General features: G+C 47.6%; 2 protein-coding genes across 4 annotated transcripts in view; one reads left to right on the forward strand and one right to left on the reverse strand.

Annotated features, from left to right (window-relative positions):
- Positions 1-10: 10 nt before the first annotated feature.
- Positions 11-451, reverse strand: BBIP1 (BBSome interacting protein 1). The gene is made up of 2 exons (XM_086752523.1): positions 321-451; positions 11-240 (listed from the first exon to the last, which is right to left on the reverse strand). Exons 1-2 carry the CDS (start codon positions 364-366, stop codon positions 86-88), a joined length of 201 nt encoding a protein of 66 aa, XP_086608649.1. The 5' UTR covers positions 367-451; the 3' UTR covers positions 11-85.
- An 11,977-nt stretch (positions 452-12,428) lies between these two features.
- The window catches only part of SHOC2 (SHOC2 leucine rich repeat scaffold protein), a 68,453-nt gene continuing 67,894 nt past the window's right edge, over positions 12,429-12,987 (forward strand). Inside the window, exon 1 of one of the 3 annotated variants that reach the window (XM_086752307.1) lies at positions 12,429-12,498. The gene's annotated coding sequence lies outside the window, so the exon portion shown is untranslated. The other 2 variants (XM_086752309.1, XM_086752308.1) reach the window with 2 other exon arrangements.

The following is a 12,987-nucleotide window of genomic DNA, read 5'->3' on the forward strand; positions in this document are numbered from 1 at the left end:
CAGCACCTCCTCCGTTCCCGGCCAGCCTTTAATCCGCAACCTCCGTTACAGAGCGGGTACCGCTGAGCCGCGGGTGCGGCCGGGGCTAGGCCCGTGGCGGCGGTGACCCCTCGGGCGGCCGCGCCGCCTCCAGCGCCGCCCGCTGCAGCTTCTCCAGCTTCTCCAGCGACACCGACTTGAGGGGCAGAACCTTGGGCTTGCACAGCACCATGGAGGCCGCGTCCTCCACCGACAGCTGTCCTGCGAGGGGAGAGAAGAGCCGTGCGTGAACGCCGGAGCCTGGCCGGGGCCGCCTGCCCTCCCGCGCCCGCCGCCGGTACCTTGCTTGGGCAGCACCTCCCGGAACGCTGCCTTCCCCTCCGGCATAGCGGCTCCCGCACGGCGACGCGCAAGCGCAGTGCCGAGAGGGTAAGGCGCCCTCCGCCGAGGAAACTACAGCTCCCTGCCTGCACCGCGCGGCGCCCCGCCAGCGCACCCGACGGCTGGACCGCCCCCAATGCCGCGGTGCATGCTGGGAGTTGTGGTCCTGCGGGAGTGGCGGACGGGGCTGGGGGGTGGGGAGTGTGCTGCCCCTGGCGCCGAGTCCTTAAAGCGGAACTCGGTCTTAGGGGCTTGGTTTTGGTTTGTGTTTTTTGTTTGTTTGGGTTTGTTTGTTTGTTTTTTTTTTTTAAATCAAACCCCCAGCTGCCACCGTCCAACAGACGGGATGTGCGCGTTGTGATTTCCCTTTTCAGGCAGCGCCTCGGGATTCGCGGCGTGAATCGTGCTGTTGCTTAAAACGTGAACGGCAGTAAAAGCCGTGTCGTTCTAAACGCCGAGGGCTTAAATGTCGCCAAACCCGATCAGCTAGTGCTCCTGGGACCCAGCCGCCGCCCCGTGCTCGTGTTTTGGGGGATCCTCAGCAGCTCCCCTCGGAAACACAAAGTGTCCGGGGTGTGACCCGGGCTCCGTGGGGAAGGAGTCACCTGGCCCTCCCTGTGTCTGTGCCGTGCCTCCGCACCGCCCCCATTCCGGGATGTGTTGTAATTTCAGATTTTGCTAATGAGCTTGCCGACGTGCCCTGCACACACTGTCTGCCTTGGCCTTTGCTTGGGGATTGACAGCGGAGGCTGGTGATCGGCTAACCCAGCCGCAGCAGGCGGCGACGCTTCCTTTAATTGCTCTGAGATCGAGAGCTGGCTTCGAACCACCGCGCAGGGACTGGCCGTGGATGAATGAAATGAGGGACAAAATGATTTTTGCTAATCATCCTTTTCCCTTCTGCCCTGATGCAGCTGGTCGTGTGCTTCCCTCTGCCAGCTCAGGCACCGCACTGTGGACCTGTCAGCGACGGGATGCAGCGACTGGGTTTGCAGGGAGACCTGTGAGAAAACTTCTAACTTCCAGCAAGCGGCACCTCTCTGATAGTTATTTAAAGCCTCTGTCTGCATTGTTCCACAACTATTTCCTTTTTCCTCTAAGGCAACCTAGAGTAGGAAACTGACGGTCCCTCAGGTAGCTCGCTTCCACCTCACTTGAAGCCTTGCCTGCTCGCTGGGTTGGAGGCCAGCAGAGAACCTGCAGAGGCTGAGCACGGGTCTCCTGCTTCCTGCCTTTGGTGGAGTCAGCCAAAGATAACACTTCTGGTTTGGTCCAGGGCAGCACAGAAGTCAGCCTGTGTCTGTTGTGATTCACGTATTCCACTTTCAGGTCAGAAGAGTGGAGTCGATGAGGCTATAAAATGGACATGCTTGCTTGGGACCTCCTTCTCTACCCTTTGAAGTGCACAGAAGTGTTCTTCACTGATTTCAATGGGAAAAGCTCTTTTCTCTGGTGTGCTAGTCCATGTGCCAATTAGTGTTTCGTACTGATTGGAAGGGAAAGGACTAGGGACTGATCTATGGAAGTCTGTGGATGTTTGTAGACCAGGACATTTTAAACAGTACGTGCAATTTGCAGATCAGTAATTTGTTCTTTGTTTGTTTTTAAAAACTGATCCAGCATTTTAGCTATCGCTATGGCTAAAAATGAACATAAAAGACAGCCAGTAATGACTGAAAATCTTGCACTGTGAAACCAGCAGTTATTCCTGTGGTAACGAATATGGCCTGCAGAGCAACAGAAGATGAACTGAAAGCAAGACATTGAAATCAAACTGCAGGCTAAGTTTTTTGACAGTGTCATTCACAGTGCTGATGACCACCTGGAGTCCAGCATTATGTGAGGGCTGGCATTTGTAGCAACCAGAGCCCATCTCAGTCATGTAGAGAGCCACTTTCCAAATGCAGTTTTCCTGCCAACGGAGTTTGTTTGCTTGGTGATAAGAAACAATGGTCAACTTGGTTTGTTACTTGAGCATTTTAGTGACTGAGAAGTAGAATCTGGCATCGTATGCTAAATTCATTTTCTTAGCTAGTCAAATTTTCTTAGCTGCCAACTTGGCAGCCTATCTAGAAAGCTGATAGCACTGGGACAGGCGTGATTGTGGAGATTGTTTTCAACAGTGTCTACTGAGTCTGTTTTTAAGACACCTCTTTCTGTTGAGAAAAAACAGTTACCACCTTCAGGACTGGAAGGACTGGATAAGAGCGAGCCATGGGCATTTTCTGCAGGTTAATATCATGCTTTTCAAAGTGCCTTAAAAACAGGAATGGGTTTAGCTTTGAGTACGGCTGGTATTTATTCACTAGAGTGGTGTTAGCCACAGTTGAGAGGAGGGGAAAGGACCTAATTCCCTGTGTTTTGTCGGAAGAGGAACAAGAGAAGATGTGACTTTTCCAATTACAGATGAGGGACCTGATCTTTTCTTCTGATAAAGACAGCGTAGTTATACTTTAGTTTTTGCCATTTTCTGCCTCTGGCAAGAGGCATACATTTGTTTTTCTCAGAGGCCTTTCCAGTTGCCAGAAATAGCTAGAAAGCTGGAATACTTTGCCAAAACCCTTCAGTCTGGGAAAAGCACCGTGCACTTGCAGTGAGACAGTGTTGAGTCAGTGCATTGTCTTGGTGCCACCCCGTGTGGCTGGAGAAGTCAGAACAAGATGATGCTTGCACACAGCATAATGATACCCAGATCTCAAGTTGTGTCCCCGTGACGTGCAGCTTCCTAAAGTCCTAAGACCTGACCTTTGGATAAAACCCAAAGTTATTTGACAAAGTGTGAGAGTGGCATCCTCAGAGAAGACAATGTACTCTAGGTTGCATATCCTTTTTTTACTGATGCCACAAACAAGTTATTCTTGTACGCTTCAGAAGCCTCACAACCACAAAACCAGCAATAATTTTATAGATGACAAGCTTGTTTTCCTCCTTCTCTTCCCAGATACTCTGAGTGCAGCAGACAGTGGAGATGTGCATTGTTGGAATCCAGAGAGTTTCGTAATGTGGCAGCCACTTGCTGAAAGCCCTGTAGATACAAAACAACACTTATTTTAAGTCTTGAGAAACATCTCCTACTAAGTACAAGAAAAAAGCATTTAGGTGAAGCAATGCTGCCAATCTCATTTGTTTATAAGGCTTGGTTTTTCTTGTCTTTTAAAAATTCTTTTTATTTTCATTCTGCTTTTTGAGTCTTTCAAGTTCATGTTTTCCATTTTTGCCATATGACAAGAAAGTCTGGAATCAAGTCCTTACTTTAAAAACAAAAAATCTTGTTCAGAGTTGTGTATAATCATGTAGCTTCAGATATGGGATGTTTAAAAATAAAGCCACTTTCATGAGAATTACTCATCTCAAAGGTGATTTTCTGTCCTGAGTTTGAATAAATACTTTGTTGACAATTTAAGAAGCTTTTAACAACACCCGATCTATGTTTGCTTTCCAGGCAGATCTCTTTCTCTTTTCTTCTTCTTTTCTAAAAATCTAGAGTTTGTTTCACCTATATATGTGCTGATGAGGTCAGAAATGTAGTGTTCCAGCATGACTGTGACGTGTGTTGAATAATGCATACCAATACTTTCAAGAATACATGTGCAGATTTCATGCAATTGTCCCCTTAAGCTGCTGAGTGGTACCATGGGATACAGAGCCCATCTTCTTCACAGATAGGAGGAGGAGGAAGGTGGTTTGCGTTTACTGGGTGGGGTAAGGCAGGGAGAGAAAGGCTTGGGTGACTCCCTGAGGGAGCCTGAAGCTTGATAGCTTGATGTTTAACTCAGTCCTTGTTTTTGGAAGGGAGTCGACAGATGAGTGATTTCTTTTAGTTGAGCTTTCTGAATGTACTTATTTTAAATCTGTCATTGTTTGATGCAGTGGTATCCTCAAGCTGTATGCACAAGGCAAGAAGGAGATGTCCTTATTCAGTGTGAAGATTTGTCTTTCACAGCTACATACATAAAAGTGGCTGGAAATGTATTGTCCAAGGGACAGAGAAACAGCTTTTTGATGGACTGCTCATCCTGCTCGATCTCTAGCAGTAGTGTCCAGTGAATGCAGAGACCTGACTGCCTGTTTTATTGCTACATGTAAGTCTCATTCTGGGCTCCCAAGCCAGATGCTCTAAACTGGCATTTCTAGGAGGTTACTGCTCTACTTGTGTGGTTTGAATCGCTTAAGTCTTTGGCCTTGTGCCTTAAAGTGCCAGCAGAGGCATGCTGTAATTGCCTGTAAATGCATTGCCTGTCATATTATTGTTTAATTATTCCGGCTTCTCACCGCCACGCACTGCTCAGTGTCTCTCTCGCTATCTTTATTTAATTGAGTGGAAAAAATCTGAGACTTGCACTTCACCTACGTCACTTTGTATTTACCCAGTGTTGCTGGTTCCTACTGTGAAGTCCCAGCTTTTGTGTGCAGAAGTCATTCTTCTATACAGAAAAAATAATGTCAATATCTAAAGCATATGTTGGAAAGAGAATCAATATTTTAACACATGGTAAAGTCAGGCCGTAAATCTCTTAACACAGTTAAATGATTGTGTTATTATCCCTTGAAGCACCGCTCCTCCTCCTGGGAAACAAGAGGGGGAAAGAAAACTCTTGAATAACCAAGCCCTTGTCCTCACAATGCAGGACTGTTCTTAGCCCGTCGCTCTGTCTGTGTTGCTTCGTTCTTTTCTGTCTACTAACTCCCTCTTCTCTTGTGTGTCAATGCCTGCCTCTTCAAGACCCGTCTTCCCCTAGCCCATCCCTGTTGATCTGTTTCAGAGTATTACTGAGATGTCAGCTCTTTCCTGAGATCAGCTTCTGATGACCAGTTCCATTGCCTACTTGTTACCATTTCAAACACCTCTACGCCTTCTCCCAGGCTTGCAACCAACCCCTTATTAATGTGTGTTGAAAAAATAATCTTTCAGAGCTCTCTCCAACGCTCTCCTTGTCTGTATGGCCTATAAAAAAAACTTGGCAGCACGCTGACTGCTTTTCTTTCCTCATGCTCCCTGCGTCTGTGACAAATGTGTGTCATTTTTATGGCCTTACATTTAGCTTTCAATCTCTGAATCAGAACACTTTTTTGGTACAGTACTCCACACACAAGATCAAGGCTCCTATGCACTACCTTGGTAATAATAAATATGAGGGTTGCTCGCACGCACTCTGCTCTAGTTTTCATGGCTCTGGGCAGAAGGATTTTCAAGATGTCCTTTTGGAAGATCATTCTGCAGGTGAATGATCCTGTTTTCAGGTTTTGGTTTTTTTTTCAGAAATCCTCAACTCAAATTTTCCTTCACAGGTGTACTCCCTGTAATGCCTGGCTCCCTGAGCCAGCATTATTGTTGGGGTTGTTCTTTTTGCTTTCTGTAACTGAACTGCAAGACTACTCATTTCATACTATTTTCTGATTTGTTTTATTTCTCATCAATCTCTTTCCTGCAGGAAAGAGCAATTTATATAATGATTTCACTGTGGAATTGACTTCAGGCTTTACTGCTATTTGTCACCATTCAGGAAATCCATCCCTGGCTCCAGGAGAACACTCAATCCCCGCTGACAGTCTGGAAGAGGGAGAGAAAATAGATAGCAGAGCTGCAGCTATTAAGACCAACAGGGAAATATTTTATTCCAACTCAGTTTTCCCTTCCCAAATGACTTTTAAATATTTTTTTTCTCTTTGTGAGAATGTGAACTAGAGTGGTTTGTTTGTTTGTTTTCCTGGAGCCTCTCCTGTTAGGCTGATCTTTATCTTCTTCCCTGTTTCAGACAGCGGAGCTTGCAGCAGTGACAAGATGTAATCCCAAGTAAAACTGCTTCTGCCTGAGGCCTTGGTTAACCTGCTGGCAATGATACTTGCCTGGGCATGGGGCAGCTGGCTTTTTTACACACCTCAGCATGGATGTGCTGCCACTCCCAGTCACTTTTAGGACACAGTTGAGTTGTTTACAGTAATTGTAAAAAAAACTTGTAATAAAATTATTCTGCCTTCCTGAGGCCACCACTCCCACCGACCTTTCCCCTTTCGTGGTTACTGTGGGAGCCTCTTTCCTTTGGCTTCACACCTTTATAATCTAAAAGTGATAACAGTAGAGAACAGGTTGTCTTCAGGCTCTCTCTTTGAAGGACAGGCTACGCTGCCACCCTGTTGTGGCTGTTGAGGACTGGAAGATCCGAGAAGACCGTGGGGAAGTGGAAGCCTGCTCCCTCTTTTATGCAGAACAGAGGTGGGATATGCCCTTGTGTGAAGTTCAGCAAAGAAAAACTTGGGCTGCTTTCACACTTGCATTCCTACATACCATGCCATACCAGTAAGCCTGGTACTAATCTTCATGGACCTTTGAAGGCATGAAATGACATGCAGTGTAAATGAAATCTAAGCCATACCATACCAGATCAGTGGTGCCAGCCAGTTTTAGAAGACTGACAGAAGAGCCAAGTGAAACAGGTACAATGGTAGATGTCTTGTACCACCTGCAGGCATGCAGACCTACAGTGCTCACACAGCATCAGAGTCCAGCAGCAATGTACGACATGTAAAAAGCTCGTGGACCCAGGTCCACTTAGGCTTGAGTGCACTTTCCTGGGGAGGAAGTGGCTTTTCCCTTGGAAAGCTCAACTCCCCAGGGTCTGCATGAGGTCAATGGAAAAAGTGATTTCTTCAGAACATGATTCAGAGTGCCTAAGCACAGGCTTATCTTATTGACTGCAGAGGAAGCTTAACCTCTGTAGATTTAAACTACCTTTTGTGAATACCCATCCCCTCTTGCCCCTTAGATTGGGGAATTATGCTAGTCACAGTTCATCCTTCGTAGACACAGTGCCTAGCAAAATTCAGGTGCTGCCGACCCAAGAGAAGCTTGTCCAGCAGAGCACAGAATGTCCTGTTGGATCCTGATTTGTCCTGTCGAGTTACCCTGGGATGTCAGAAATGGATTTGCAAGTACCAAAAGAATGAAATGAAGTTAAGAAAGGTTGGTTTCTTTAGAGATGGCCTGACTGGAGCTGGAATAATCAGCATCTGTTTCAGTTTAACTGAGTTTTTAATTCCAGCCTTTCTCCCCTTTCAAAGTACAGACAACTGAAGCCTTTAATTTGCTCTGTCTTTCACAGCAGAGAAAAGGAGGAGTTTCTAACAGCTGATACTATCCTGTCTAGAATATCTACACTAAAAAAATACAGTTTATTGTCTGTTGTGAATGAAAAAGCTCTTGCTTGTTTCTGTTTTTTGTAGGTTGACTTTGAAAGATAAATTGTTTGAACTGGTTGACTCTCCGTTTGTATAACTGAAGATTAGCTTGCTTGATAGCCTGCTGGATTTGCAGTTTTCCCTTGCGCTAAATAAACTGTAGAATTGCTGGCCCTGGGGCAGTTAGGACACAGCACATACTTGGAAAAGTTTGTGTGCATACAAGTAAATAAGAGAAAATAATTTCATGTATGGCATTCTGGATGTACTGTTTCAGTTTTGATATGCCCTGTCTTTCCACCTGGAAGAGGTCCTGTAAGAGGTCCTGTGAGATCTAGGAAGTCTGTGCAAAAAAATTGCTAACAGCCTTACAGACATAGATAGGTGGATAATGAGTTGAAAGTTGAAGGTGGCAGGACCAGAATTGCTTTCTACAGCATCGTTTCACAATCGTAAATCATGCTACTTGGCTTTGAGAACATAGATACCTTAATCAAACTCTGTCCTTTCATCATACATTTGCTTTGTAGAACCAACTGAAGGAAAAAGCAAAAATAATTTCTTGTCACTCAAGTAAGCAGACCTGACTCTGAACACATAAAAGGAACAGACAGTAAAAAATAGCAACATCTTACTGTACTGTAGTCCTTCAACAGAGAACCACATTTCGAGGTTCCCCTTCTTTCTATGGCAACAGCATCTCACATCAAGCAGAAGCTTTCACTCTGGTGGGGCAGTCTCTGTTTTCAATGTGACGGATCTTGTTGCCAGCGACTCTGCTGGGAAATTGGCTTCTAGACATTGACAAGGGGGCTGAATGTCTGTGTGAGTGCATCCTAGAAATATGGTTTCTGTGCCTAGCACCCTTCCTCTGTCTCCTTCAACTCCTGAGTTGTGCCAACTCTTCCAGCCTTCCCAGTTTTTGTATACTCATAATAAAGGCAGTGGAGCCAAGGTGACATTCAAGGGGAGGATAGAAAAGCAATGATAATGGCATACACTATTTTCATGATCGATATGGTGCTCACAAAATGAAATGGGCTTTCAAAGCCTTCAAAGTATGCTTCTGTCCTCTGGAACAACTGAACATGTTGCAACCGTTGGCTAAGAGACTGAAGGCAAACTTCTGGTAAAGCGATGATTCAAGAGAAGGGAAAGGAATAGGACAGGGCAGGAAGGCCTGGGTAGACTGAGGTGTAGATGAGAGGAAGATAAAAGCTAGGACTGGGAATTTGGAGGTTTGAGATGTGACAGAGGGAGATTGAGTTTCACAAAGAAAGTGAAACTGGGAATTAGAAGAGCTTTATGCTGAGAGTGGCTGGCAAGGAATGGGCAGCAGGAGAGGGACAGAAGACATGGCAGAATTCAGTTTGCCAGTACAAGGAGATGAGAAGGAAGAGGCAGGAATGTCAGGGGATAGGCAGTGAGATGAAGAACCAGGCAAGAGACTGAACTAGGACTGGCATGGGGAACCAAAGTTGGAGGTCCTGTTGGATGTTAAAGGAGAGACAGCCCGGAGAAGGAATAGGTGACTGACGCCTGAAAGTGGAGATCAGGCACAGGCAGAGGGGAAGGGAATGGAGTACCAGGGGAGAGCTGCAGAAGACAGCCCCACACAGGGCAGAGCAGAGGCACGTGGGTGGAAAGGGGTACAACAGGATGTGCTCGCTGGAACATCCTGACTTCCAGAGCTGGAAGTGGAACAGAGCTTCCCTGAGGCTGGCCTTCACATTGGCTCAGCCAGCAAAGAATTTGCCTCTTGTGCTGTCTGCCCCAGCCCACAGTACAGAAATGACTAGAATTGAGTGTCCTTGGACGAGGCAGCGGCAGCTGCCTGCCTGGGGGAGGAGAGCGGGCTTTCTTGTAGTTAGATGACAAAAATTTTACAGTTGGGAGGAGGTAGTGAAAAGGCCACATGACCAAGAGAGAAAGGGTCAATTCATTAGTCTGGCAGCCACTAAATTAAGAAAAGGCAAGTGGGGATATTATATCAGAGGTATCTGAATTCAGTCAAAGATGATTCTGAAGTTGCTGGATTGATCTTGCAGCCAGCTTAAGCAAGCTTTACTAATGAATTGCTTTATTTTAGTTAATTGTGTAAGAGCTAGCTTCTAGTAAATCACACAGCTTTGTAGAAACATGCTTGAAACAACTGTGTAAATACTAAATAGCCTTAGGAATGGTCTTATGAATCCAATGAATATTCCAGATTCCAACACTCATCTCTCTCCGCTGCTGGTCTAGATGGCTGTTGCTATTGAGTAAAATTTCTCTTTGAGAAAAAGGGCAGAGGTCTGTGTTGGGCACACAAAGGCCCCAGCGCGGCTGATGACCCATGGAGGTGCTGTGATGCTGTGTGGTCCAGCACTGACAGTTGCCCTTTTCAGGAACACTGGAAACGCTACAGGTGTTAAAGGAACATTATAAAGGTTGCAAAGCCAAGCATTTAAAAGTTAGGCAATGTCCAAATGAAATTGCCAGTGAAACCTTAATTCAGAAACTCTATGCATGGGCGTTATGAAATGCTCATTAATTATATTTCCCCTCCAGTTCATTTCAGTGTGAGTGGCAGTAATTCGAGATCCTCACAAAATTCAGTGGGGCAATGGAGACTGAGGAACCTCTGACTTAACTGTCTGTGGGTCTGTCTCAAGGAGAGGTACTCAGTTGTGGTACCACAAGGTTCAAAATATGGGCCTGTCAGTGTAGTCTCCTGATGCTGAAGCCCTTAACTAATACTTGTAAGGACTATTACTCTCATACTCACCTTCTACACTGGGCCAGGTCTGTGTCGATGAGCATTTGGGGACAAACAGTGCTGATGGAGGCTGGGAGTAGGTTGCAGCTGAGCTCTCCAGCATCCAGTAGGAGGGTATAAAATTAACTACTTTTGTGCAGATTAAAACCAAATCTTGTGTGTATGTATTCTGCCTTTGCAAAAATGTCTGTTAGTTCTGATTGTTGGCACAAGTATTACTGTAGTATCGGTCTAATCTTGTAGGACATATTTAAGGAATTGTAGCAGGGTGGATCTCTCAGTGTAAATTTATTGGCTGATTCCTTGTCTAGTGGCAATTGTCCTGCACTGCTTTATATCAGCTTTTCAGTTTAATGTTTCATCATGAAAAGAGCAAACCAGTTTTTTTTTTTTAGTATAAAGTAACTTTTTTTTTTAGATTTTAAATCATGTTTTTGAAAGTGAAGCAAGTGGCAACAGAAGTAAAATCTCTAACAGAACCAGAGTACATGTAACATGTTTCCTTTCTACTTACTGCTTCAATGCTAAACCAAGAGAGCAGTGGCACTTTGCACACAAAGAGCCTGAGAAATGAGAAGGTATAGTACACAGTCAACAAAATATTCTGATCCTCCCTATGTGTGGTGAATACGGACTAGACTCTTTAATACTGAAGATGTAGTTATATGTAGACGTCTGTGTGTGTGTGTGTTCAAATAAGCTACACAAGAAAAACCTCTTTCAGATTCCAAGGTTTTCAGGGCAAAGCGTGTATTTCCATGTCTTGTAGGGGATCTGTGCACTGTCCACACTGAATGTTTTACTGAGTAACAACAAATAAACATCCAGCGATTGTAAGATATATTGTCAATAGGAAATTACACCTAGTTTCTGCCCTGTGATGCATCATGCTGAAAAGCCAATTCTGCTTTTAACGGTGCCCAGCATTTATTAGTAAAAAAGCATGCAACCACGTTGAACGGTCTGGTTTGCTGAAGAATCACACAAAGGAAACTGGCAGAACCCGGATATTCGAATGTGAGTAGCCTAGTTTTGCTGAAACTAGCCTCTGTGAGGCTAGTGCCAGAAGTTGTAAAAAAGTGATGGAAGTTACAGATCCTGAGATGTGACTATCTGATGTAGGAAACGGCTCCCAAATTTACCCATGATTTTGACTCTGCTGAGGTGGCTGCTGTTCCTTTCAAAGGTGAGCCAGTGGCACCAGTCCAGACTAGCAAGCACTGAGATAAGTTAGTAGACTCCCACTAGCTTTAACGCGTTTTAGAAATTAGAAAGTTCAGCTACTGCTGCAGTGCAGAATCCATCTAGGCTTGAAAGGGGAACTGATTGCAACTGCCTGAGAATTTAGCATTAAAAAGCTAAACCTTTCTCAGCAAAATACTGAAAGATTTGTTGTAACAACCCATCAAAGAACTTGCTTTTAAATCCCATCCGAAATCAAGCGATGACTGATCGCAGATGCTCTGTCACACTTGAGTGTATTTGTCTACGCAGGGGCTTGGTTGCCACCTGAACGGCTACCAGCCGCTTCTTGCAGCTCCCACGTATCCATGCAAGGGCAGCTTGGTCGCGCTAAGCTTGTGGTATCTCCTGTAGAAAGAACAGTCAGCACCGCGGTGCGAGGCTACAGGAGGTGCCAGCTGGGGAGGGTCCCGGTTTTGTAGAAAAAGGAAAGATGGGAACGTGGCAGCCCATTTCTTCCCTAATGTCTCCGCAGCCAAAGGTGACCCCCAGCAGCAGCGGGGTAGCTGTGCCACACACGTACAGCACTGAGAAGAGGTAATTCATACGAAGTCATTACATGAGAATTTCTGATCCTGCCTGTCCTGGGGGGCAAACTCTCCAGTTAAACACTCGGACTGGCGGGAAAACAGTTCCTGTTTCTCGTACTGCGTTAACCAGCTGCAGCCAGTAACCGGCCGAGCCATGCGCTGTCCTCCGCGCTCAGGGAAGTCGTGACAGCGGTTTCTCCCCGGTAACAGGACGGAAGGTTTCGCCGGGGTGTGCGGCCCCGGGGGCTCCGTTACACCCGGGAGGCCGGCGCTCAGCCCGTAGAGTGACCCCCACCCCGCTCCTGCCGCCTCGCCGTCGCCAGGGGCAACCAGGCCACTTCCGCCCGCCGCCAAGATGGCGGCGCCGCCGTAACCTGGAAGCGGTCGGTGGCCCCGCGCCTCGGCGGGCCTGCCCCCGTGGTGCCGCGGGAGGTCTGTGGGCGGGGAGTCCCGTGACGGCTCGGTGCGCAGAGACGGTGGCCGGCAGGGGCGGGGGGGGGGGTTGCCGAGCGCGCCTCGGGAGGATGGCGGAGCCGCACGGTACGGGGCGGCCGGGCGCGGGGCCGCGCCGGGGGCGTCGGGGCGCGCTGAGGCGGCGGCTGACAGCGGGCGGGGTGGGCCTGGCGGCGGCGGGGAGCGGCGGCGGCGGGGGGAGGCGGGAGGCCGCGGGCACAAAGGCGGGGAGGGCCTGGGCGGCAGGTAACCGGGCGGGGGGCGGGCGGGCGGCCGGCGGCGGGGCAGCCCGGGCGGGCTCCGCGCACCGGCAGCCGGCGAGTATGTGTGGGGGGGTGTGCGTGTGGGGTGTGCGCCCGTTCCCGTTCCCCGGCGGGGTGCAGCCCCGCCCGGCAGCCGCGGAGCCCGGGGCAGGTGGGGCGGGCCGCTCCGGGGGCGGCCGATGGCTCCGCTGGGCTCGGCGGCGGG

The sequence above is a fragment of the Chlamydotis macqueenii genome, chromosome 7, assembly GCF_036417535.1.
Source record: "Chlamydotis macqueenii isolate bChlMac1 chromosome 7, bChlMac1.mat, whole genome shotgun sequence".
Taxonomy (NCBI): domain Eukaryota; kingdom Metazoa; phylum Chordata; class Aves; order Otidiformes; family Otididae; genus Chlamydotis; species Chlamydotis macqueenii.

What these genes read in the sequence shown, in the direction of transcription:
- BBIP1 (XM_086752523.1), bottom strand. Translation starts at nt 366, where the DNA reads ATGCCGGAGGGGAAGGCAGCGTTCCGGGAGGTGCTGCCCAAGCAAG. An exon ending in GGAGGTGCTGCCCAAGCAAG is followed by an intron (nt 241 to 320) that starts GTACCGGCGGCG and finishes CTCCCCTCGCAG; the next exon opens with GACAGCTGTCGGTGGAGGAC.